Raw genomic sequence first — 27,774 nt, forward strand, 5'->3', positions numbered from 1 at the left:
TGGACCCTAGGAGTACGGCCCCTCTCTGGGGCCTGATTGATGTTGGAGGCAATGTGAATTCCATGCCCACCCCCCACGTGGTTTAGTGGATTCCAGTCTCTCCCAGCCTTCTCTCTCAGATGTGGCTAGCGTCACTCACAAACAGTACCCTTAAAGGGGAAGCCTATTTGTGCTAGTCCTCTAATAAACTTAACAACAGTAAACATGTCGTCCCCCACAAATTATGCAGCGCCTAACTTGGTCCAATCAGTGTAATTTTGTAAATGCCGGATCTCTATGGCAAGACGCATCATTCAACCAAGTTTCGTAAAAATGGGGAAAGTGCTTTCTGAGATATCACGTGTGGCTAACTTACAAATGTAAGTATGAATGAACGTACGGATGAATAGTCCCCTCCCCGATTTAATCGTGGGGGACAATTATCCGTATTGGAAAATCCCCAGTTGGCATTCCCCTTTCAAAAGGCCTAGTGCAGTCAAAACGTGATCATGTGTTTTATATACACTACCGTTCAAAGGTTTGGGGTCACTTAGAAATGTCCTTGTTTTTGAAAGAAATGCAAAGAAATTTGTCAGAAATATAGTGTAGACATTGTTAATGTAGTAGATGACTATTGTAGCTGGAAATGCCTGATTTAAAAAATATATATATATTTTTTTATATGGAATCTCTACATAGGTGTACAGAAACCCATTATCAGCAACCATCACTCCAGTGTTCCAATGGCACATTGTTAGCTAATCCAAGTTTATAATTTTAAAAGGCTGATTAATCATTAGAAAACCCTTTTGGAATTATGTTACCACAGCTGAAAAGTGTTGTTCTGATTAAAGAAGCAATACAACTGGCCTTCTTTAGACTAGTTGAGTATCTGGAGCATCAGCATTTGTGGGTTCGATTACAGGCTCAAAATGGCCAGAAACAAATACATTTCTTCTGAAACTCGTCAGTCTATTCTTGTTCTGAGAAATTAAGTCCATTCCATGTGAGAAATTGCCAAGAAACTGAAGATCTCATACAACGCTGTGCACTACTCCCTTGACAAAACAGCGCAAACTAGCCAATAAAAATAAAAGATTAAGATGAGCAAAAGAACAGACACTGGACAGAGGAAGATTAGAAAAAAGTGTTATGGACAGACAAATCTTAGTTTGAGGTCTTTGGATCACAAAGAAGAACATTTGTGAGACGCAGAAAAAAATGAAAAGATGCTGGAGGAGTGCTTGACACCATTTGTCAAGCATGGGGGAGGCAGTGTGATGGTCTGGGGTTGCTTTGGTGGTTGTAAAGTGGGAGATTTGTACAGGGTAAAGGGGATCTTGAAGAAGGAAGGCTATCACTTCCATTTTTCAAAGTCATGCCAAAATCCTGTGGATGGCGCTTAATTGGAGCCAATTTCCTCCTACAACAGGACAATGACCCAAAGCACAGCTCCAATCTATGCAATAACTATTTAGGGAAGAAGCAGTCAGGTGGTATTCTGTCTATAATGGAGTGGCCAGCACAGTCACTGGATCTCAACCCTATTGCGCTGTTGTGGGAGCAGCTTGACTGTATGGTACGTAAAAAGTGCCAATCAAACCAATCCAACTTGGGGAGGTGCTTCAGGAAGCATGGGGTGAAATCTCTTCAGATTACCTCAACAAATTGATGACTAGAATGCCAAAGGTCTACAAGGCTGTAATTGCTGCAAATGGAGGATTCTTTGACGAAAGCAAAGGATACAATTATTTAAATTAAAAATCATTATAACCTTGTCAACACCGTGACTATATTTTGTAACTCATTTCATGTATATTTTCATGTAAAACAAGGAAATGTCTAAGTGACACAACTTTTGAACAGTTGTGTGTATTTCCACACTGAGGTGGGAATAATACTGAAATTGTGAAAATGCTGATAATGCACTTTTTTTGATGGGATGGAGTTTTGGCCTGCATGGTGACATCACCAGGCGGTGTAAGTTAATCGATCAATAACAAGTTTCAAACCTCTCTGCCAATGCAGCTAGTTTTTAGGTTACTGATCAATCCCATTAGGCTCGCTCAGTTAGGCCCCTCACTCAGACCACACCATTACCGTCCTTGATATTTGGATGAAAACTGCTGCATTGGTCTTTCAATTAAGAGGGAGCATGGCCTTTGTAGGTAGAATAAACATAACCACATGTAACATATGAATTTGCATTAGAATAAATATCAAAAGTCTCAATGCAAAGTTACACCTCACTTTTACATTTTTCGAGTTTTTATATAAAACTGATGAGAATTCTGAAGAATGTCGAAGTCATGCCGGAAAAAAACATTTGCGGGATGTGACTTAATATGGAGGACCTGACTCACGCAGAGCTAACGTAATGTTAGCAGGCTAGTTGGCTAGCAACATTGCAATGTATAACGTCAAATTAAACCAAATCATTTGTGCTTATGACTACTTGTTTCAATATCATTTTCATCCAACTTTCATCCAACAGCAAATACTTTATGAATTTATTGTATTTGCTTGTAAGTTGGCTGAAAATTGTATTGAAACGAGTAGTCATGAGTGCAAATGATTTGGCAGGAATCCACAGAACGCAACAAAAATATCTATCAGATATAAAGTAGAGAGCGGAGACTTACCGATTGACTGCTGAGTTGGCTACCAAAGTCAAAGAAGAGCGAGGCCTTTTAGAGGGAGAGTCGGCTAGCTAATAGAATAGCGTTTTGAGGTAAATCCACATCGACTTTACCAATTTTATCTCCATCACTGCTGACACTCTTGATGTACCGGTAGGTCGGTAGGAAATAGAGGTCCGTCGATTCAACCTGACAAACCGTTCCGACTTTAAAGCTTGCTTCTCATTTTTGGGCCACAAATGAGTTGTAACTCCATCCATCCTTGTGGGTATTACTGCACCATGTGGGTATTACTGCACTAGCTACAAGCCAAAGAAAAATACGACAACACTAACTCGCTCACTTTACTACAACTATCAAATGCACAGGAGACTTAACTTACAGTTGAAGTCGGAAGTTTACATACACTTAGGTTGGAGTCAATAAAACTCGTTTTTCAACCAGTCCACACATTGCTTGTTAACAAACTATAGTTTTGGCAAGTCGGTTAGAACATCGACTTTGTGCATGACACAAGTAATTTTTCTAACAATTGTTTACAGGCAGATTATTTCACTAAATATTCACTTATAATTATAACTGTTTCACAATTCCAGTGGGTCAGAAGTTTACATACACTAAGTTGACCGTGCCTTTAAACAGCTTGGAAAATTCCAGAAAACGATGTCATGGCTTTAGAAGCTTCTGATAGGTTAATTGACATAATTTGAGTCAATTGGAGGTGTACCTGCGGATGTATTTCAAGGCCTACCTTCAAATTCAGTGCCTCTTTGTTTGACATCATGGGGAAATCAAAAGAAATCAGCCAAGACCTCAGAAAAAATTGTAGACCTCCACAAGTCTGATTCATCCTTGGGAGCAATTTCCAAACGCCTGAAGTTACCACGTTCATCTGTACAAACAATACTACGCAAGTATAAACACCATGGGACCATGCGCCGTCATACTGCCCAGGAAGGAGACGCGTTCTGTCTCCTAGAGTTAAACATACTTTGGTGTAAAAAGTGCAAATCAATCCCAGAACAACAGCAAAGGACCTTGTGAAGATGCTGGAGGAAACGAGTACAAAAGTATGTATATCCACAGTAAAAAGAGTTCTATATTTACATAACCTGAAAGGCCGCTTAGCAAGGAAGAAGCCACTGCTACAAAACTGCCATAAAAACTGCACATGGGGACAAAAATTGTACGTATTAGAGACATGTCCTCTGGTCTGATGAAACAAAAATAGAACTGTTTGGCCATAATTACCATCGTTATGTTTGGAGGAAAAAGGGGGAGGCATGCAAGCCAAAGAACACCATCCCAACCGTGAAGCACGGGGGTGGCAGCATCATGTTGTGGAGGTGCTTTGTTGCAGGAGGGACTGGTACACTTCACAAAATAGATGGCATCATGAGGTTGGAAAATGATGTGGATATATTGAAGCAACATCTCAAGACATCAGCCAGGAAGTTAAAGCTTGGTCACAAATGGGTCTGGCCACACTGTGTTACTTTGACTAAAAACTCATGCTTCCTACCCTTTTAAATTGAATCATAACATTGGTGGGCATCGTTGCAAAACGTACAGGCCAAGAGTGATTACGGCTCCAAGGCAAATTTTTTACAGTTATAATGAATCATTAAAGGATGGATTTAAATGTACATAATGGGTTCCTGGCGGAAAATGGGGGAGGGTCATGCTTTTTCAAATTCAGTGAAATTGCAAAATAATTTTCAAGCATTTAGGGAGGGTTTAGGTAAAATATATTTTGCTAAAGGGAGGGCCATCCATTTTTATTTCTGAGAGGTCCGATTTTCTCCTTTTAACCCTTATTATAATTAACGTTCACTCCCAAAGTGAATGGTTTGTACTTCAGATGTTCTTCTCTGATTTACTGTGTCTTCAGTGACCAGTGGAGTGGCTGAGGTGGCTGCTTCCTGTCAGAGGCCCTGCCCAGGTCACATAATTGGGGCATCTGCAGAGCCAGGAAATGGATGAGCTGTCGGAGCTGTGCCCAAGCTCTCCTGAGAGGCCTTTTCATTGACCACTGGACTGCTTCCCAGTTCTCTCAATAGGGAAGGGCTAACAAGTGTTAGATCTAACAAGTTGACTGAGGTCCTCTTCTCTGAACGGATGCTTCTAATGGCTCTTCCCTGGGGAGAAAGTGCGAGTAATTTCAGCAAAGATCTCACTTTGCAGCCCAATTCAGCTGTTGGTAATGTTCATGAATACAGTTATGGACAAGTCTACGTTGTTCATTCTGGGCCGAGAATAACGCTTTAATGTTGCATTAAAGCTCTATTCTCGGCCCAGAATGAACAACATAGACTTGTACATTTATTTAGATTTGCAGCCTGCTTCACAAACTTGGGCAAGAGGAACGATCTCACCAGTCCATAACCTACCACAGGAGGTTGGTGGCACCTTAATTGGGGATGACAGACTCGTGGGAACAGCTGGAGCGGAATAAGTGGAAAGGTATCAAATACACCAAACACGTTTCCATGTGTTTGATTCCATTCACTGCGTTCAAGCCATTATTATGAGCCGCCCTCCCTTCAGCAGCCTCAGCAACCTACCTGGCCCAAAACTCAGTGCCCCAACCAGCCTATAGATCCTGCCCTCCGTTCTCTAAATGTGCGTGAGAGCACCCTAGCTTAAGCTTCGGTGACTTAGTTCTATTTATACAGGGCTAAGTCTATTTGTCCGGTGCCTGTGTGAATAGGTAAGTAAAACAGAGAGCTGGCTGAGTAGGTGGAGGTGAGGGCCAGGACAGGAGGTGTTGACTAGACTAGGTCAGCCCGAGGAGACTGGCTGATTACTTACTCATGCACAAACACACGCACAAACGACGAGAACTAATCCTCTCTGGTTTACGCCCACATGTCTGGACTGGCACTACCCTTTCTACCGGAGTCAGTCAGTCAGTCAGTCAGTCAGCAGGATTTAGAGTGTAGCTCTTTTTGGGATGGACCTGTGTTTATTTGTGTACTAACTTCCTCCTTCAAACAATCAAATTATGATCTGACTAAGAGCACGCCTTTCACCCTAATCATGGCTTTGTTGCATGTCTTTTGGTGCTTCAGCCAACTCCCCTGTTATGTTGTGTTCGTTGTCACGCCAAACATGTATGTCATGACAACAAGCATCAAAGTGGTGTTGGATAATGCATATTATTCAGTTCTGGCGGCCAGGTTAGAGATTCACTACTTCGACCTGGGGAATTCCTCAGTGGTCAGTCATTTCTATTGGAGTATCATTGACTGTATCTGCAGTTGCCAACTAGGATGTGTACGGATCCACCTGGATCAGTGAGGTTGGTGACCTCAGCAGAGACACTTCCTCATTGGTCACAACCACAGGAAACCACATGTGTATTACAAGGCTGTATGAAACCCCATGTTGAACTACAGTAACCCTGGACAGGACCTCTCCTATCAGATATGTGCTTCTCTCAAATGACACACTGTTATTGTACAAATGTGTGCCTTTGAAATATAACTACTGGCACCCAGTATGATTCATATGTATAGTGAGAATCAAGTTAAAATCCACCCAACTTTATTTACTTGTGGTAAGCGGCACAGCGTTTGGGTGTTTGGTGCATTGAAAGATCTGTCCTCCTCTCTGTTAACCCAGTTTGACTGACTGTTAAGGTGGGCACAGAGGTTGCCTATAAGAGTCGTTGTAAGCTCTGTGATCGAGACGACTACCCCTACTAACTCCAGATCAGATCTAAGCCCCTTCTCTCCCTCAATTTGGATAGTGGTGGTGGGATAGACCAAATTGTCACTGCCCTCTGAGGCCCTGTTGCTGGGAAAGGCCTCAACAATAAGATTAGGGTCCAGATAAGTGGGTTAGTGGGAGACTTTAAGTGCAGTGGAAGACTGTGTGATAACACCCAGGTAATACATACGTTGAAAGGGATATCCAAATGCTTTGTCAGACCTTATTATATATCGCATAAACCCACCCCATGACTTGTATGTTACATAGTGAAAAAATAGGTGGCATGCGTAGTAAAAGTACCTTTAACCCAGGGGTTTGAAACCAATTTTGCCCGGGGGCCATATTCTATTTTCACCGGGCCACATCTGGTCTGCAGGCCGTCAGTTTGAGACCCCTGCTTTAACCAAAATCTCAGAATTATCAATTGTGGGCTAATGTCTGATGTCATTGAGTGAATCTTGTGTCATGGGATGGCTGATTGAATTTATTCATTTGAGATCACTCACACTGCAGACAGCGGGCTCTATGGGCAACTGTGTCTCTGTTTGATATCCTCGTTCCAGCTCTATGCCCTACTGTACTCCTGACACTGCTTGTTTGTTCCATGTATGAATATGTTACTGTACTGCAAAGTCGACAGATATCTCACATTGAACATGTTCTTTGTTTTCTCTTTTTCAGAGTAAGGAGATAACGTTTCAGCTCCAGGAAGACTTGATGAAGGTCCTCAACGAGCTCTACACTGTAAGTTGTCATTTAATTTCCTGGTTCCTGTTTTGCTGTATCACTGTACTGTAAAAATAGTGTATCAAGTTTTTCCTGATCAGGTCACAGTTGGGAACAACTCTCAGCCTGAATGATAAATCATGATTCGGGCGTTAAGGCAGGCCTCTCAGATCAGGGCCTACCTGGTCTGGCCTTAAAGTAGCTGCATACCAACTCTTATGGTCATTGTTACAAGCAGATCTGGGACCAGCCTATGTGGATAATTCCACTTCAGGTCTCTGACCTTGGGGGAGAGCAGGGTGCTTAAACCACTAATCAATAGTTAATTCAGTAGCTTTAATTGCTGCCATCAGGCCTGGAATAGTGGCAGCTGAGATTCATGTTCCCCAGGTGGCCCTGAAGACCCCGACGTTCTAATACTTCCTCAGGTAGAAGGGAATGGCTTTTGTGGTCTATATGGTCTTGGCATCTTCCCTTTTGTATAACCTGTTGCGTGTAGGGGGCAGTATTTAGATTTTTGGATGAAAAACATACCCAAATTGAACTGCCTATTTCTCAGGCCCAGAATCTTGAATATGTATATAATTGTGAGATTAGGATAGAAAACACTCCAAAGTTTCCAAAACTGTCAAAATATTGTCTGTGAGTATAACAGAACTGATATTGCAGGCAAAAACCTGAGGAAAATTCAACCAGGAAGTGGCCTCTATTTTGAAAGCTCCATGTTCCATTGAATGCCTTCCCTCCATTTAAAGAGATATCAACCAGATTCCTTTTCCTACGGCTTCCCCATATTGTGAACAGTCTTTAGACATAGTTTCAGGCTTTTATTTTGAAGAATGAGCGAGAAAGATCACATCGCGTCAGTGTATAGCTGGGTGTCCCCAGAATTTTGCTTGCGCAACAGTTTGGAGCAGCCATTGTGTGTCTCTCTCTCCTATTGACCAAGCTAAAGTCCCGGTTGATATATTATCGATTATATATTGAAAAAACAACCTGAGGATTGATTATAAAAAACGTTTGACATGTTTCTGTGGACATTACGGATACTATTTGGAATTTTCGTCTGCGACGTGACCGCTCGCGCCTATGGATTTCTGAACATAACGCGCCAAACAAATGGAGGTATTTTGGATATAAAAATAATCTTTATGGAACAAAAGGAACATTTATTGTGTAACTGGGAATCTCGTGAGTGCTAACATCCGAAGATCATCAAAGGTAAGCGATTTAATTTATTGCTTTTCTGACTTTCGTGACCAATCTACTTGGCGGCTAGCTGTTTGTAATATTTTGTCTACTGAGAGGGATGTTCTTACATAAACGCTTGGAAAGCTTTCGCCGAAAAGCTTTATTGAAATCTGACACGCCAGGTGGATTAACAACAAGCTAAGCTGTGTTTTGCTATATTGCACTTGTGATTTCATCAAAATAAAATATCTTTAGTAATTTAATTTGAATTTCCAGCTGATGTTGACGTAAATGATCCTGCTAACGGGATGGGTGCATCAAGAAGATAACCTACTCACATATATTGTGTGACATGTAGTTTATGTACTTTCCCATTAATCTGGTGACCATGCTATCTGCAGTGTTAGACTTTCTAACCTTTTGGAGGAAGATTTTGTTGAACCGGCACTGCTGGCTCGAGGCATAACCGACATAGGCAGTCAGGTTCCAGGTAGATCAGGTATATAAAAATACATTTCTACAGATTTATTTAAATTAAATGTTCGATTAGACATGCAATAATGTTAAATGCAGACAGAAAAGAAAGAAATCATAACTCTGTATTTTATTTTTTTACATCAGCAGGGTTTAGGAAGGAGGTAAGGGATGGTCCCTGGAGAAGATAAGAGAGAGGGGAGTTTGGGGTGGTGTCATGACCACTGGAGTCATACACCTTAATAGTACCTACCTGGCAGCGGAGGTTACTTACCGTGACCCAGTGGTTAGCTTTGACATACTTTGTCCCATGGGCTTCACCAAAGTGTAGGGAGCGTCAGGGCTTTCAGTGGTCGACCGTCCAACTACTCCAACTGGAGAAGATTGTTGGCTTCCACCGAGGTAACCCTAGGAAGACAAAGATAAAAATATCAGTGATAGGAAAACTAAAACTAGCTTTGGGTTATTTTGAGTGCAAATGCAAATAGTTGTCTGACATTTTTATATTCACCTTAACATATCGTGACCCCAGCTAGGAGCGAAAGAGCAGCGAGGATTCATAGGTCTCGTCCTTCATCCAAATTATTACTTCATTGGCAAACTTATGCAGCAAATGCCAACGAACAGTGAGCCATCGTGTTCATGCATAAAAAAACTAATAATGAAAGAAAAGCATTGCAGGTTTGAATTAGCGTGGGAGAGGTGGAAAAAGTATTGGCATTGACAACTTAGATGGAAAGCTACTGAGGATGGTAGCTGACTCTGTAGGCACTCCTATCTGTCATATATTTAATCTGAGCCTAGAGGAAAGTCTTTGTCCTCAGGCCTGGAGGGAAGCAAAAGCAATTCCGCTACACAAGAGTGGTAAAGCAGCCTTTACTGGTTCTAACAGCAGACCAATCAGCTTGTTCCCAGCTCTTAGCAAACTGTTAGATAAAATGGTTTGACCAAATACAATGCTATTTCTCTGTAATCAATTTAAAAAAAGACTTTCAGCATGCTTATAGAGAAGGGCACTCAACATGTACTGCACTGACACATTACTGATGATTGGTTGAAAGAAATTGGTAAAATGATGATTGTGGGAGCTGTACTGTTAGATTTCAGTGACGCCTTTGATATTATTGACAATAACCTGTTGAAAAAAATGTGTGTTTTGGCTTTTCAACCTCTGCCATATTGTGGATTCAGAGCTATCTATAAAATATAATTCAAAGGGTTTTCTTTAATGGAGGATTCTCTGTCAAACATGTAAAGTGGGGTGTACTGCAGGGCAGCTCTCTAGGCCCTCTTTTCTATGTTTACCAATGGCCTGCCACTGGCATTAAGCAAAGCATATGTGTCCATGTATGCTGATGATTCAACCATATACGCATGAGCTACCACAGCTAATGAAGTCACTGAAACCCTTAACAAAGAGTTCTGTTTTGGAATGGGTGGCTAGTAATAAACTGGTCCTGAACATATATAAAACTAAGAGCATTGTATTTGGTACAAATCATTCCTTAAATTGTAAACTGTCATGGTCAAAACATGTAGATTTAATGGTTGTAAAGATGGGGAGAGGTCTGTCCGTAATAAAGAGATGCTCTGCTTTTTTGACACTGCACTCCAAAAAGCCATTTCTGCGGGCTCTAGTTTAGTTTTCTCTTGATTATTGTCCAGTCGTGTCGTCCAGTGCTGCAAGGAAAGACCTAGTTAAGCTGAAGCTGGCATAGCATCGGAGTGGTACGTTTTGCTCTTCATTGTAATCAGAGGGCTGATATAAATATTATGCATGCCAGTCTCGCTTGGCTAAGAGTTGAGAAGCTACTGACTGCCTCACTTTTTATAAGAAACATGAATGTGTTTAAAATCCCAAATTGTTTGCATAGTCAATTTACACACAGCTCTGACGCACACACTTATCCAACCAGACACGCCACCAGGGGTCTTTTCACATTACCCAAATCCAGAACAAATTCAAGAAAGCGTACAGTATTATATAGATCCATTATTGCATAGAACCGTTCTTTCTCATTTTTTTCAAATAAACAGCAATCCTGGTGTAAAAAAAACATTACACCTCTCCCCTATTTGACCTAGATAGTTTATATGTATTGATATGTATGCTATGTGTGCCTTTATAAAAAAATGTACAGTACCAGTCAAACGTTGATGCAAAGTATGTTATGCAAAAATAGCAATAGACAAACAACACTAAGTCAATCAATTGCAATAATTGTATATACAGTACTTTGTTTACCTCAGTCAACAGCTGAAGCTCCCATCCGTACACTAGGCGAATGGTGAATACTCAGTGGAGGCCTGGACGCTGCTGTTGGGTGAAAACAGAATTGCCTACAGGTTGTCCTCCCAACTAGCTAGATGGAAAATAATAAAAAGATTGAGCTGTTTTTTTGTTGTTTTTTTTTTACTTCACTGCGGCTTTTGACATTATACAGTGGGACAAAAAAGTATTTAGTCAGCCACCAATTGTGCAAGTTCTCCCACTTAAAAAGATGAGAGAGGCCTGTAATTTTCATCATAGGTACACTTCAACTATGACAGACAAGATGAGAAAAAAAATCCAGAAAATCACATTGTAGGATTTTTAATGAATTTATTTGCAAATTATGGTGGAAAATAAGTATAGTGTAGACCTTACAGTGAAATGCTTACTTACAGGCTCTAACCAATAGTGCAAAAAAAGGAATTAGGTGAACAATAGGTAAGTAAAGAATTAAAACAACAGTAAAAATACAGGCTATATACAGTAGCAAGGCTATAAAAGTAGCGAGGCTACATACAGACACTGGTTAGTCAGGCTGATTTGAAGTAGTATGTACATGTAGATATGGTTAAAGTGATTATGCATTTATGATGAACAGAGAGTAGCAGTAGCGTGAAAGAGGGGTTGGCGGGTGGCGGGACACAATGCAGATAGCCCGGTTAGCCAATGTGTGGGAGCACTGGTTGGTCGGCCCAATTGAGGTAGTATGTACATGAATGTATAGTTAAAGTGACTATGCATATATGATAAACAGAGAGTAGCAGCAGCCTAAAAAGAGGGGTTGGGTTGGGTTGGGTTGGGTTGGGGGGGGGGGGGGGGGGGGGGGGGGGGGGTACACAATGCAAATAGTCCGGGGAGCCATTTGATTACCTGTTCAGGAGTCTTGTGGCTTGGGGGTAAAAACTTTTGAGAAGCCTTTTTGTCCTTGACTTGGCACACCGGTACCACTTGCCATGCGGTAGTAGAGAGAACATTCTATAACTGGGGTGGCTGGGGTCTTTGAACATTTTTAGGGCCTTCCTCTGACACCGCCTGGTGTAGAGGTCCTGGATGGCAGGAAGCTTGGCCCCGGTGATGTACTATGCATTACCCTCTGTAGTGCCTTGCGGTCAGAGGCCGAGCAATTGTCGTACCAGGCAGTGATGCAACCAGGCAGTGATGCTCTCAATGTTGCAGCTGTAGAACCTTTCGAGGATCTCAGGATCCATGCCAAATATTTTTAGTTTCCTAAGGGGAAATAGGCTTTGTCGTTCCCTATTCACGACTGTCTTGGTGTGTTTGGACCATTCTAGTTTGTTGTTGATGTGGACACCAAGGAACTTGAAGCTCTCAACTTGCTCCACTACAGCCCCGTCGATGAGTGTGCTCGGTCCTCCTTTTCCTGTAGTCCACAATAATCTCCTTAGTCTTGGTTACGTTGAGGGATAGGTTGTTATTCTGGCACCACCCGACCAGGTCTCTGACCTCCTCCCTCTACAGGCTGTCTCGTCGTTGTTGGTGATCAGGCCTACCACTGTTGTGTCGTCTGCAAACTTAATGATGGTGTTGGAGTCATGCCTGACCATGCTGTTGTGGGTGAACAGGGAGTACAGGAGGGGACTGAGCACGCACCCCTGGGGGGAGCTCCAGTGTTGAGGATCAGCGTGGCAGATGTGTTGCTTCCTACCCTCACCACCTGGGGGTGGCCCGTCAGGAAGTCCAGGATCTAGTTGCAGAGGGGGGTGTTTAGTCCCAGGATCCTTAGCTTAGTGATGAGCTTTGAGGGTGTTGAACGCTGAGCTTAAGTCAATGAATAGCATTCTCACATTAAGTGTTCCTTTTGTCCAGGTGGGAATGGTCAGTTTGGAGTGCAATAGAGATTGCGTCATCTGTGGATCTGTTTGGGCGGTATGCAAATTGGAGTGGGTCTAGGGTTTCTGGGATAATGGTGTTGATGTGAGCCATTACCTACCTTGCAAAGCACTTCATGTCTATGGATGTGAGTGCTACGGGTCTGTAGTCATTTAGGCAGGTTGCCTTTGTTTTCTTGGGCACAGGGATTATGGTGGTCTGCTTGAAACATGTTGGTATTACAGACTCAATCGGGGACATGTTGAAAACATCAGTGAAGACACCTGCCAGTTGGTCAGCACATGCCCGGAGCACACGTCCTGGTTGTCTGTCTGGCCCCGCAGCCTTGTGTATGTTTTACTCACGTCGGCTACGGAGAACGTGTTCACACAGTCGTTCGGAACAGCTGATGCTCTCATGCATGACTCAGTGTTGCTTGCCTCGAAACAAGCATAGAAGTGATATAGCTTGTCTGGTAGGCTCGTGTCACTGGGCAGCTCGCAGCTGTGCTTCCCTTTGTAGTCTGTAATAGTTTGCAAGCCGTGCCACATAAGACGAGCGTCGGAGCCGGTGTAGTATGATTCAATCTTAGCTCTGTATTGACGCTTTGCCTGCTTGATGATTTGTCGCAGGGCATAGCATTATTTCTTGTAAGCTTCCGGGTTAGAGTCCCGCACATTGAAAGCGACAACTCTACCCTTTAGCTCAGTGTGAATGTTGCCTGTAATCCATGGCTTCTGGTTGGGGTATGTATGTACGCACTTAATGTATTGTGAAATCTGTTGTAAAATGTATTTTAATGTTAAACATTTTTATTATGTATATTACTGCCTTGGCAGCAGCTAATGGGGATACATCATAAATGCAAAATGGTTGTTGAAAAATGGTTGTACACAAATACTTTGTGATATAATAGAAGTTGACTGCTTAATGTTACCCTGAATTGTGAATTTGTCTGCCCTCCTACGAATGTTGCTTCAATGTCGAAATCAGTGGTGCCTTCATAGTAATTCTCCTGGTTGGGAAGATAAAATAAAATCTCATTAATGCCATTAAAGTGCAAGCTACATACAAACAGAAAGCTACAATAACACTTTGGTTTATTTAGCTAACGTTAGCTAGATAGCTGTCTGGCTAGCTGAGGTAAATAAGTAGTTAGCCATGTCAATCTAAAATAAATCTAAAAACAGATAATTTTTTCCTATTTAACAATATTGTCTTGTATAAAGACATATGGTAAAGTGTTCTCTCCTGCCTTTTCAGTCTTCTGAAGCAGAAGGTAGTCACGGTCAAAAACACTGTTGTTGGAGAGCGATTCTGAGGTAATAATTTTGCGTCAAATCAATAACGTCAAATTAAATGCATCACTCTGCACTGCAGGTTGTAAGTGCTCGGTGACAATTTAGATAATCTATTTAGGTGTGTAACCCTCAAAGATGCAGGTAACTTCCAAAATAAAGCAAACACTTGAGTAAATAAGGGATACAAAGTATATTGAAAGCAGGTGCTTCTGCACAGGTGTGGTTCCTGAGTTAATTAAGCCATTAACATCCCACCATGATTAGGGTCAATGGAACGCGAGGTAACTTTCACATGAATGCGCGTCATGAGCCCGTGGCTCTCTGCCAGAAACCTGACTCATTCCCCTCTCATTCAGCCCCACTTCACAGTAGACAAGGTTCTAAAGACGGTTGACATCTAGTGGAAGCCTTAGGAAGTGCAACATGACCCCATTTCCACTATCTTGGATAAGCAAAGAGTTGAAAACCTACAAACTCAGATTTCCCACTTCCTGGTTGGATTTATTCTTAGGTTTTTGCCTGCCATATGAGTTCTGTTAAACTCATGGACATCATTCAAACAGTTTTAGAAACTTGAGTGTTTTCTATCAAAATCGACTAATAATATATGCATATCCTAGGATCTGGGCCTGAGTAGCAGGCACTTTACTCTGGGCATGCTTTTCATCCGGATGTGAAAATACTGCCCCATATACCCAAAGAAGTTAAACTAAATACTAAACCATCTTTTGATTTCTAAATGTGTCGGCACCGGGGACTCGGGATGTGGCTGCGTTAATGATGTCATGTTAAACAGGCCTTTTGATTTGAACATATGGATTATTTTAGTTTTGTAGGCTAAGCTACCTTTTTAAATGATTTAATTTCTGGATCAAGTCCCTCGCAGTCTTTCTGATCTCATTCCCAATGATCAGTGCTTTAATTTATTATGTTGCTGTCCAGAGGTCCAGAGAGTTTGCGAAGCACCCAACTGTCCTATGTTTTTCTGTGCAATACATTTGAAGAGTTTTGGTGTGTGTACCAGGCTATTTGATATGTTACAGCATGTTGAAATGGAACCAAATGATCTGTTTCTGTCTTCAGTCTTTTTAAAATATTCTATATGGGCTACATGGTCATCTGTGGTATGTGTTGAATGTGATAGTCTGCCTATAACCAGCCTGAGTAGCTATAAATATCAATTTATATTCTATTGAGTTTACCCAAATGTATCAAATTGGAAATGAGACATTATCAGGCTGGTTAATGCGATGTATATCTGTTTAATTTCGAACACCCGAACTCGGCCCCACTTACTCAGCCAATCAGGAGCCGCTACTGCGTTGCGGCCGTGGCATACAGGATACGTTTTACTGAACAGTAGGCGCTAAATAGTATGGACGATGAGTAATAGGAATGCAGTTTAAGTATGTTGTAGTACACTAGTATGGGTATTCGGATACTGTTTCCTTTATTTTGGCAGTTACCTGTATCATGTTATGATTCGATCTTGCAACCTTTCGGTTACACGTCCAACGCTCTAACCACCAGGCTACCTGCTGCCTCAGGGCCTGTGAAATAACAGGTCTGGTCCCAGTTGTTCTAAATCTGTCCCTCTAAAAGAAGCAGAGGAGAGTTAACTTTAACAGACCAGGGCTCCAGACCAGTAAGTCAGTAGTATGGCCTGTGGTTGGTCGCCCCTCCAGGCTCGTTCCACTGGTTCCTATTACGTGGCTCTGGCCACCAGCACAAGACAAGCATTGCAAAGTCTGTCCACCCGTTATGAAAATATCTTGTTTTTGGGGGGTGGAGCGGAGATGTTTAGGTTTTAGGTCTGTATTTTGATTCCGATTGAGGTTATGCAGACCGATTTTCTAATGTATACGGACGATGTAACTGTAATTTACTGGGTTAAGCCGTGGGATCACTTTTTTCCGTCAGCTTCAGGGTGACTTTATTTTCAGTGGCTGGTCTTGCGTCAGTAGTGGGTTTAAGGACAGCCTTGGCAGCGACAGCCATGGCAAGTCCTAGTTCAGTTTGTGCTCTCGCCAACTTGTTATTGTTTGTTGGCAAGACAGCACAAACAAATCTAGGACACAGGCTAGCCCTACTACTGACAGCAAAGAAGTTGGCAAGACCGTAGAAACAGATCTAGGACTCAGGCTAGGGCTGGCCTGCCCCAGCAGGGGAAGGGGACTGATTCTCTCAGACCCAACAGGGTTACAGTGAAAGCCAGGCTAAGGTATTTTCCTCTCCCCAGCAGCCTTCTGTCAGTACCTCCCCCATCCTATGGCCACACTGTCAATGACCTCTGAAGGTCCGGAAGGAGAGAGATGTGCGTTTTTTCAGAGGTCAGAGATCTTATCGCTTTTGGGTGGCTTAACAAGCTAGCTGCTCGTGTCCGGATGAAAGCAGTGTTTACAAAAACTTTAGTAGAGTGCATGTGTGGTTGTCAGTTGTGACTCCCGTTGGTCTGGAAAGCATTTCACAGTGAAGTCTAGACTTGATGTATTCGGCGCATGTGACAAATAAAGTTTGTTTTGATTTGGTGATTCGTCTCATTCAGTGACTGCCTATGTCAGCTTTCCATTCCAATCCCTACACTCAAAGAGCCATTAGGATGTGTCATAAATAGTCTCTTATGAACTTGTCACGGCCCTTGAAGAAATCATGGTTTACTTGAGCAGCAGTTGTACCTGGCTACTCATGAGCCACTTCCTAATGTATTCTACAGTTGTGTGAGTCATGGTAATAGCTCCCTCCTGTTTGGATAACAATGAGTCAAACCAGAGGAAGCCGCTTTAATCTGTGTTTTGCTGTGGTGGTAATGCATTTCCCACTATGCCTCCATCACTCTTCCTCAATTCTGGTTCAGATGCATTGACAAGGGGAGCATACCCACTTAAAATGTAGTGTATCACCAGATCTGATTACATGACTAAATCTTTTAATTACTTTGAGTGTTTGCTTTAGCCTGCCTGGAGTGCCAGATGGGCAGTGCTTGCACTTTTAGGTACTGTTCTATTGATTCCCTTGCAACAGGGAAGCTCAATCAAGCACAGCAACAGTATTTGAAATGATTTCAAATAGTGTTTGAACCCAGGTCTGCGTATCACCTCATGCCAAACTTATTTACAATTTGGTGTCTTTTGAAACTCCTGGCCTCAGGAATTTTACATTACCTTTGAGGGATCATAGCTCTCCACTTCAAAGGGGAGGGAACAGGATTGTTGTGAATGTGGTTTAGTCTGTACGTCCGTCACCACCTCCACCTGATCTGACATGGGCCCTGCCTGCCTGCTGGCACCCCACTGATGGCACTTCGTCTTGGGCTATGGCAGCCAGGGATGATTGTGTGTCTGTCCCTGGGTGCCCCATTACAGAGCTGTAGCATTACCTATACGCATCCGATGGAATTGTCATCCCATATTAAACGGTGGTGGTGGTGATTCCAGCAAGCTGTTAAGTGTAGATGGAGTTCTCTGTCAATGGAATTTCAAATGCAGAGCAATATGGTAAATGGGAATGGCAGTGAATCGTGATTGTTGAGTTCATACTGTATAAGAGCCTCATATAAAAACAGAGCGAGACAATCTGCCTTTAATTTGTGGTGGTGAAATAAGAATGTCCCACTGTGAAGTAGAGCTGAATCGGTCTGTGAAGAGTGGGTGGGAAGTAGATGAAAGCTTTGTTTGGTTCAAAGCAGCCTCTTACTGTGAGGTTGAATGACTGACCCTTGACCTCTGACCTCTTCCTCCAACCCCCCCCCCCCCCCCCCCCCCCCCCCCCCCCAGGTGATGAAGACCTACCACATGTACCACACGGAGAGCATCAGCGCCGAGAGCAAGCTGAAAGAGGCGGAGAAGCAGGAGGAGAAGCAGATCGGCCGGGCCGAGCCCGTCTTCAGTATCCGTCTGGAGGACAAGCACCAGAGACGCAGCTCCGTCAAGAAGATCGAGAAGATGAAGGAGAAGGTACAGCACACTTATTGCCTGCTTGACACGAATGGGCCAAGCCAAGCTGTTCTGCACGGGCCTGGTTACACATCCATCATATTTGCTGGAACCGTGCTTGAAAGGACCAGGTGAACGTAATCAAGCCAGCACAGTATGGTTTGGGAAGGCACAACGGTGTGAGACGATGTGTATTGTGAAGGTCTTTACACTGTTAATGATGATAATGGTTGCTGTAGGGAATGTTGGAATGTCTTCTCATTTAACACAGTTGGCCAGCTGTGATTAGTCACGCACATAGATTATATTTCTATGGTCAAGCTCTCCTCTACATTAATAGTGTATATTTTCACTTTCTACGGCCCCAACTTTGAGGAACTTACGTTGCCGTCCAGGTGTGCCTGAAAGTGTTCATCATTTGTAACAGAAACAGACCTCCATTTTGTATCAGAAGCAGCCCTGCTGTTGTGTGTGTGTGTGTGTGTGTGTGTGTGTGTGTGTCTCTCTCTCCCATGTGTGTGATGGAAACCACACTGTCACTTAACAGCCAGATTGCTTTGTGTTCTTCTCAGAAGGAGCAGGCCTGTTTTCTGTTAGAGCTCTGTGACCAATGGTTTAATGGCCACGGGAACAGCATTTTATTCACAGGCTCCTGCAAAGCGTTAAAATATCTAAGACCATGTCCGTATGTGAGTCAATGTTCATTGGTCATTGGCTGGTGACTAACGGTCCGTCTGTCAGGCAGACTTAAGAGTAAGTCAGAATGAGCACAGCTGGGCTGGGAAGTGGCTAATCCTAGATGTTGTGAAGGTCGATTTTAAGCATGCATAGTTTAGGCCCATTGTGTTTTTGTTCTTTTTTTGTTGCCGTAGTAGCTGTTATTTGCCCTCCGCTCCGCAGTTGTCTATCTGCGCCAGCTCCTGTTTGCCAGTCATCCTGAAATGTGTTACGTGAGAGCCGCCGTACAGTGTGCATGGAGACATGACAGCATGCGCCACTGTCACTAAAGGCATTTTTTATCATTCATTTCTCTGTTTCTCTCGCTCTCTTCCTCCCTTTCTCTCACTCTCACCCTCACGCCCTCACTCTCTCTCATATCAGCGCCAGGCCAAGTACTCTGAGAATAAGCTGAAGTCAATCAAAGCGCGAAACGAGTACCTGCTGACGCTGGAGGCGACAAATTCCTCCATCTTCAAGTACTACATCCACGACTTGTCTGACTTAATTGATGTAAGTAAACCGCATGACTTGTTTTTAGTTGGGAGAACCTTCCAGCTAAAGAACAGACACTCATTTATCTGCACTGTATAACTGGGAAAGTTTGGTTGTCAAGGCCAAATTAGAAAGTGTGTTACCAAACAGCGTCTCTACTCCCTCTTCTCTCGTTAATAAGCCCTTGGTTGCATCCAAAATGGCACCCTATGCCCTACCTAGTGCACGACTTTTGACCCGAGCCCAATTGCCTCGGGTCAAAAGTAGTGCACTATAAAGTGAATAGGGTGCCATTTTAGACATAGCCTTCTTAGCATGCTTAATGATGTTCACTCATACATTCCTAAAGATCTGAGGGAATGTACACATTACTCCATAACACAAGCCGCAGAGAGATTCACTCTGCCACAAACTGAGAGCCGCTTCTCAGTCTAAGCCTCTCCCATTCCCCAGACTTCAAATTAAGTCGTCTGCACACCCAATCATACGGTATGTGTTTAAAAACAAAAACGCGTCTCACTGCTAAGGTAAATTGTATTACGCTCTTTTTCGATCCTCGTAATGTTGAAGACACCCTGCCATTCAGCAGTATTTTTCTAGGTCCTTTCCAGACCTAATATCTGGGTCTGTAGAATGAAACTGATGAGTTTAGCAGGAGAGCTGAAATATGAACGATGGTGAACAGACACAACAAACTGTGGGATAGAAATGACTGGAGGAAGAGAAATAAAAAGCCCAGTGGTCTAGTAGCGCTTGTGACTCAAGCTATTCTACTATTCTACCATCCATGTCCTCATGTTATACACAGTACTGCATGACGGACAGTACAGACAGACGCACCTACACACACACTTCATCACATCTTTAGCTTGAATGGGGTGTGGGAAAAAGCCCTACTCCTGAAACACATTTTTCGATATATGTTGTAGTTCAGCAGTCCCATCCCTCATATCACCACTCTGTACTCAGTACTACTATGTGCTCTGTACTCTGTCTACCCAGCAGATTACTTTGTTTGCTTCTCCAGAACCCAGTTAGTTATTTATACACTGGCCTACCTGGGATATAATTTTTCCCCTTTAGTAAAATATGTACTGTACCGTGTCTCTGGAGTTGCCAGCACAGCCCCGGAGAACGCTGGGTACTTTTAGTGATGGTGTATTAGCCAGCAGCATACCACCCTGCATACCACTGCTGGCGGGCTTCTGAAGCTAAGCAGGGTTGGTCCTGGTCAGTCCCTGGATGGGAGACCAGATACTGCTGGAAGTGGTGTTGGAGGGCCAGTAGGAGGCATTCTTTCCTCTGGTCTAAAAAAATATCCCAATGCCCCAGGGCAGTGATTGGGGACATTGCCCTGTGTAGGGTGCTGTCTTTCGGATGGGACGTTAAACGGCTGTCCTGACTCTCTGAGGTCATTAAAGATCCCATGGCACTTATCGTAAGAGTAGGGGTGTTAACCCCGGTGTCCTGGCTAAATTCCCAATCTGGCTCTCACACCATCACGGTCACCTAATAATCCCCAGTTTACAATTGGCTCATTCATCCCCCTCCTCTCCCCTGTAACTATTCCCCAAGTCGTTGCTGCAATTGAGAACGTGTTCTCAGTCAACTTACCTGTTAAAATAACAGATAAATAAATCAATTCCAGATAGTCAGTAAGGAAGGGGATCCGTGAGAAATGTGACCTCCATGCTAGGTTGAAAACATAGAGGTAACAACAATGTAATAATTCCATGTGGCAGCGTTCAAAAATCAACAAATTCATTGGACCATCACCGTTGCTGATTCCACAGGATTATCATTGAAAACGTGACCAGTGGTCAGGAAAAGTAATGAAATGGCTGTAGATAATTTGAACAACGTTTAAATGAATTGAATGACTGTAAAACAGTTATGTGCTTGCAGACTAGTTAGCTGAAATTCACTAGGAATGTGTTTCTTTTCCAATTTGATGGAGAACTTTCCGTACTGAACATTTACTTCCAGTATTGCTAGTCCCCTTTGTTTAGAATTCTTCCACATTTATGAATACTAGATGTTTTTTATTAGAATCCTCACGTCCTCACCTTTATATTTTCGACCAAGCCTCCATGCTGGGTGCTAAAATTGCCTTCCTTCTGCTTTAATTGTGTTTGTGCTGGTGTTCACACACACTTGTGATCTGTCTTGGAGGTAACAGGACAGGGTTTCAAAAAAGTTGGATTTGATGAATTGGACCTATCTTGATCCAGTGTTATTTAGGCTAGACAAACCGGGCGGTTAGCTTGCCTGGCACAGTGCTTCTGAGTCTGGGTGTCTTCCACCAGCTTCCAATGCTGTCCGTGTGAACTCACAGGCCCTGGCTAACCGATGTCCTAGTTAATGAGATCCAGCGTCAGATGCTGAAGGAACTATTCATGTTGGAAACAGTATTCAGGTTCTATGACTCAGGGCCAAGGCAGCTGTCAGAGAAAGTATCAGACTATTCCCTTAACGGCCAATAATGTTAATGACTACAGTGTGTGGAAAGACTAAGAGAGCATACATTGTCGACTTTGTTGAAACTGTTACAAAGTTGTTGGTTTTTCCATAAACAAACTGGAACACCATGACATAGACTGACCAGGTGAATTCAGGTGAAAGCCATGATCCCTTATTGGTGTCACCTGTTAAATCCACTTCAATCTGTGTAGATGAAGGGGAGGAGACAGGTTAAAGAAGGATTTTTAAGTCTTGAGACAATTGAGACATGGATTGTCTATGTGTGCCATTCAGAGGGTGAATGGGCCAGAGAAAACATTGACGTTCATTTGAACGGGGTATGGTAGTAGGTAGTTGCCAGGCGCACCAGTTTAAGTGTGTCAAGAACTGCAATGCTGCTGGTTTTTCCACTCCCAACAATAATGATCCACCACCCAAAGGACATCAACCACCTTGACTAAACTCTCAACTGTGTTTGGGCATAACCTTTTAGTGCCTGGAACATTCTGGCTTACTATCAGTTTACCAGAAGATCCAGTAAACGGGACTTCCTGATCCAAGTATAGTTTCCTCTTCCCCTCTACCAGTGCTGTGATCTGGGCTACCACGCCAGCCTGAACCGGGCCCTGAGAACCTACCTGTCAGCGGAGTACAACCTGGAGACTAGTCGCCACGAGGGCCTGGACATCATCGAGAACGCCGTGGACAGCCTGGACCCCCGCAGCGACCGCCAGCGCTTCATGGAGTTGTACCCCACTGCTTTTTGCCCGCCCATGAAGTTTGAGTTCCAGCCCCACATGGGCGACGAGGTGAGACACCGAGTTAATTTGTCATCTGCTCTTTCATTCATCCGTTATTGTAGTGAAGGCTAGTGCTGTTTGTCAAAATGGTTGAAGACACCTCCATGTTTATACTAGAATCAATATGTTCAGTCCTAAATGCTTCACAGTGTGGAATTGAATTAGAATTTGATTATGTCTCGTACTAAATGAGCCCTGGTTTTGGTGGCTTAATTGCATAACTTTACTGTGTCTAAGCCGGCAGAGCAGGTTTTTATAGGCCGAAGCCAATGATAAGCATGTCTCATTTCTCAGCCTTAAGCCGAGTACAATACGTTTTACTGAGGAGTCGTTGGCTCTGGCGTCCCTGACATCATGTTTGTTCACAAACTATTGTTCTGCGGCTGTCTGGATTCAGATCTGGGTCATTGGAAACCATTGTGGTTTGTGGTGTAGTTTAAACTGATTTATTTCTTAGGTTAATTTGCCATTTGTCCGACGGCGGTGATGAAGTGACTTCCTGTTCAGTGATGATGCATTTCCTCTTCCTGCACAGGTGTGTCAGATTGCGATGCAGCCCCCGGTGAATGGCGAGCTAATGCTGAGGTTCCAGCAGCTCCAGTCCCGCCTGGCCACTCTCAACATTGAGAACGAGGAGGTAAGAGAGAGTCCAGCTCTGACATACCGTGGTCCTATTTAGTCAGCCATGCAACAGAAAAAGTGATGCCATGGAAAACGCAAATGAGTGTTGATTATTGGACCAATTAGTCCTGAAGGTCAGGTGGTCCTCCCTGTTTTAGTCCTTTAAAAAAATATGTTTTACTTGGAGCTTAATGAACACAACTGTTTGGGTCCATTGTGGTCACATGTTGGGAAGGAAGTAAAATGCTGTGTGAAAAGTTACCTTAAGTCAGAAGTCAGCCAAGGAGAGTTGATGGCTTAAATAATTTAGATATCGAAGTTGGAATAATTACCGTACAACAAAAACCTCTCATGCCCTGCAGGCAGCCTTCAGTACCACACAGAGATGTTTTTCCCTTGTCCCAATGGTGGGAAAAAAATCACTGTCTCTCTCACTCTCTCTCACTATCACACACACACACACACACACACACACACACACACTATATATTCTATTTGAACACTCTGTGCCCCACCTCTCGGTTTTGACATTGGCGATCCATCCCTGGCTGTAACATTTTAATCAGACCAGTGCTGGCTGGCATGCCTGAGTGCTTGCTAAGTAAAAAGACAACTGGAAGGAAATGTCTGTCTGCTGCTGCGGTGTTAGGGAGTGCAATCACGTCCATCAGTCTGGCTTCTTGTGTCTCACGTTGTCTCCCGTCTGACCTGCTATCTCCACTCGTCTCACATCAGTGCGCACAGCCTTCTCTCTTTGATATCACAAAGAAATAAGGACTTAGGAATGAATGCTTGTGAATGTGTCAGTCAGTTTCTGCTGCTTCAAGAGATTTCAGACTGGCTTGATTATACAACTAAATAAAGTTGATAGATATGTGTTTTTGTCAGAGATGATGCATGATATGTCTGCAAGTTCTCAGTATCTTTTTAAACGTTTCTATTGTAGGGTCTAGTACTGTCTAAGTTATGAGAAGCTTAATCGCCTGCCAACCCTCAATTTCCTATCGTACACTGTCATTCTCCCTGTCCAGACCTATAGTGTTGTAGTACTGTATGTTTGTGGTTTAACTGGGGTATTTCATGCTGGGCTACAAGGCTCAGGCTATCACTCTGCTGTGTGTAATGTATTTCTGAACGGGGAGTTGTTGTGTACACCTAAGCCCAGCTGGTGCTTTCACACTGGCTGTATGCAGTCAGTGCAGGCAGCACCCCTCTGCGTGGGGGGTCGTGAAAAGCCATTGTGCTGCGTGACCTTGTCTGCCTGGATGAAACGGATGCCCCATACAGGTCAGGACGGGGAACCACTGCTCAAATGGCCTCTTTCTCTCTTCCACCAGATGGCCTCTTTCTTGGCATGGTGTGTAATTGAAAAGGCCTTTCCAGGGGCTGTCAAAACACTGAAGCAGAACTGTACACACATTGGCTATTTCAAACTGTCAATTCCTTGCTTCTTCCGTCCTTGTTTTCTCAATTAATCTCCAAGCTCATTGGAGGAGGAGGTCTGAGGGAGGGACCTTGGATCCTCTCCTCCAATGCCCTTTGAAAGGAATTGAGGAAACAAGGACAGAGGAGGCAAGGATTTGACTGACCAAGATCTGTTCCAGACAGGAAGTGAAAAGCAGTTTTTTGTTTTCTGCTATCAATTGACATGCAGCTGTTTCCTCGACCCTTGACACCATGAGAGGGTGTAAGAAAACATGGATAAGATGATTTATTATCGTCAGAGATGGAAGACTCTGGGAGCTATTTGGTATGGGACGGCCCACTGTGGTCTGGGTGTATATATGCAGATATATTTGCAGAAATTCTGGAATATGTTATGCTGTGTTGGTTAAACCTCTACCCTTCTTAGAGGACAGAGTTTTGTTTATTACAATTCCTTCGCCATTCAATGTGGGTGTTTCTCAGAGCAAGCTATTAATCCAGTTATTTAAATTCCCTTTGCCTCGGAGATTTGGATGAAACACGGCTTTAGATAGATACAGACGGAGTCTCTTTCCTCCTCTCTCTCTCTCTCTCGCTAGATGTGTACCGAACTTAATGCATATTCTCCAGGCGTTTTGCACTAACCCTGGCAATCCAATACGGTCTCCTTTGTAGGGAGCCAGTGTTTGTTTTTCTACAGATAAACCTCAGGGTGGCACATCAAAGCCGAGGAGATGTGTGTTCAGTGTTAGCTTAGTGTTGGCCAGCCGCAGCCCTGACTCACTGATCAGGAGATTAGCCTGCTCCTCACCACAGGCTCTGATGGATAGATGTCCTGCTCCTCACCACAGGCCCTGATGGATAGAAGTCCTGCTCCTCACCACAGGCTCTGATGGATAGAAGTCCTGCTCCTCACCACAGGCCCTGATGGATAGAAGTCCTGCTCCTCACCACAGGCCCTGATGGATAGAAGTCCTGCTCCTCACCACAGGCCCTGATGGATAGAAGTCCTGCTCCTCACCACAGGCCCTGATGGATAGAAGTCCTGCTCCTCACCACAGGCCCTGATGGATAGAAGTCCTGCTCCTCACCACAGGCCCTGATGGATAGAAGTCCTGCTCCTCACCACAGGCCCTGATGGATAGAAGTCCTGCTCCTCACCACAGGCCCTGGTGGATAGAAGTCCTGCTCCTCACCACAGGCCCTGGTGGATAGAAGTCCTGCTCCTCACCACGGGCCCTGGTGGATAGAAGTCCTGCTCCTCACTACGGGCCCTGGTGGATAGAAGTCCTGCTCCTCACCAGACAAGTTTTATACTGGAGATGTGTTAGTTGTGAAGTCACTTGTCAGGCTGCCCATGGTCCTGCCCATGGTCCTTTTGTAGCTCAGTTGGTAGAGCATGGCAAGTGAATTCACAACTGACACATCTCCAGTATACTGGTAATGCCAGGGTAGTGGGTTCGATTCTCAGGACCACCCATACGTAAAATGTATGCTCTCGATTGTATGTCACTTTGGATAAGTGTCTGCTAAATACATTATTATTAATTATTATTATATTCAACCCCGGAGTTCAGAAGCCAAATACACCTTGAAGACCCTAAATGCCAAATGTCAAGAAGGTCTGTAGTTCTAGAATCAAGGTGATAAGATATGTCTATATTCCATAAGGGACAAGTATCTTTCTCACTATGGCCTCATAGTCCGTCCCCCCCCCCCCCCCCCAGCAGTCACAGGGATCACATCCAGGCCTCCTGCTCTAATCCTGCTGGGCCCCAATGGGCATATCCCAGTGAGCGCCTCTGTCTAAAAGACCGGGCTGTAATTGAGCCTAGCAGTCAACACTGGTAACTAGTAGTCTGCTGAATAATACAGGGACTTTCAACAGCTTTTTAGCTGGGAGCGATTCTCTCGCATGCGTGGGTCCTCTCCATACTGTGACAGCTGGGCCCATTGGCCTCCACATGCCCACCCAGGAGAGGCTGGGGAAAGAGGGGGCTCGTCTCATACCCAGGAGTTTGTTAGGAAAGGTACTGTACTCCCGTGCCAAGGGCACGGAGGTGATGGAACCCATGGGCTGGTCCTAAACAGTGCAACTCTGGACCCGTATTCACAAAGCGTCTCTCGTAGAAGGAGTGCTAAGGAAGACGCAGGTCTTTTGGGTCCCATCAAAGCAGAATGTTGGTCAATCCTGTCACGCGAAAGGAAGGGAATTTTAAACACCCTCATTCCACTCAATATCATCACTCCTCATTCCACTCAGTATCACCACTCCTCCTCATTCCACTCAGTATCATCATCACTCCTCATTCCACTCAGTATCATCATCACTCCTCATTCCACTCAGTATCATCATCACTCCTCATTCCACTCAGTATCATCATCACTCCTCATTCCACTCAGTATCACCACTCCTCCTCATTCCACTCAGTATCACCACTCCTCCTCATTCCACTCAGTATCACCACTCTTTCTCATTCCACTCAGTATCACCACTCCTCCTCATTCCACTCAGTATCACCACTCCTCCTCATTCCACTCAGTATCATCATCACTCCTCCTCATTCCACTCAGTATCATCATCACTCCTCATTCCACTCAGTATCATCATCACTCCTCATTCCACTCAGTATCATCATCACTCCTCATTCCACTCAGTATCATCATCACTCCTCATTCCACTCAGTATCACCACTCCTCCTCATTCCACTCAGTATCACCACTCCTCCTCATTCCACTCAGTATCACCACTCCTCCTCATTCCACTCAGTATCACCACTCCTCCTCATTCCACTCAGTATCACCACTCCTCCTCATTCCACTCAGTATCACCACTCCTCCTCATTCCACTCAGTATCATCACTCCTCCTCATTCCACTCAGTATCATCACTCCTCCTCATTCCACTCAGTATCATCACTCCTCATTCCACTCAGTATCACCACTCCTCCTCATTCCACTCACTATCACCACTCCTCCTCATTCCACTCAGTATCATCATCACTCCTCATTCCACTCAGTATCACCACTCCTCCTCATTCCACTCAGTATCACCACTCCTCCTCATTCCATTCAGTATCATCACTCCTCCTCATTCCACTCGGTATCACCACTCCTCCTCATTCCACTCAGTAACATCACCACTCCTCCTCATTCCACCCAGTATCATCACCACTCCTCCTCATTCCACTCAGTATCA

The 27,774-nt window shown here is 43.9% G+C and overlaps 1 protein-coding gene across 2 annotated transcripts in view; it reads left to right on the forward strand.

Annotated features, from left to right (window-relative positions):
- srgap1a (SLIT-ROBO Rho GTPase activating protein 1a) overlaps nucleotides 1-27,774 on the forward strand; it is a 152,568-nt gene that overhangs the window by 70,768 nt on the left and 54,026 nt on the right. For both annotated transcript variants that reach the window (XM_036977675.1, XM_036977679.1), the window contains exons 4-8: nucleotides 7,014-7,076; nucleotides 17,900-18,079; nucleotides 19,160-19,288; nucleotides 22,318-22,539; nucleotides 23,066-23,167. In XM_036977675.1, the coding sequence (XP_036833570.1) occupies nucleotides 7,014-7,076; nucleotides 17,900-18,079; nucleotides 19,160-19,288; nucleotides 22,318-22,539; nucleotides 23,066-23,167 (696 nt within the window). The remainder of the gene's footprint in view (nucleotides 1-7,013; nucleotides 7,077-17,899; nucleotides 18,080-19,159; nucleotides 19,289-22,317; nucleotides 22,540-23,065; nucleotides 23,168-27,774) is intronic.

The sequence above is a fragment of the Oncorhynchus mykiss genome, chromosome 1, assembly GCF_013265735.2.
Source record: "Oncorhynchus mykiss isolate Arlee chromosome 1, USDA_OmykA_1.1, whole genome shotgun sequence".
In the NCBI taxonomy this organism is placed as follows: Eukaryota; Metazoa; Chordata; class Actinopteri; order Salmoniformes; family Salmonidae; genus Oncorhynchus; species Oncorhynchus mykiss.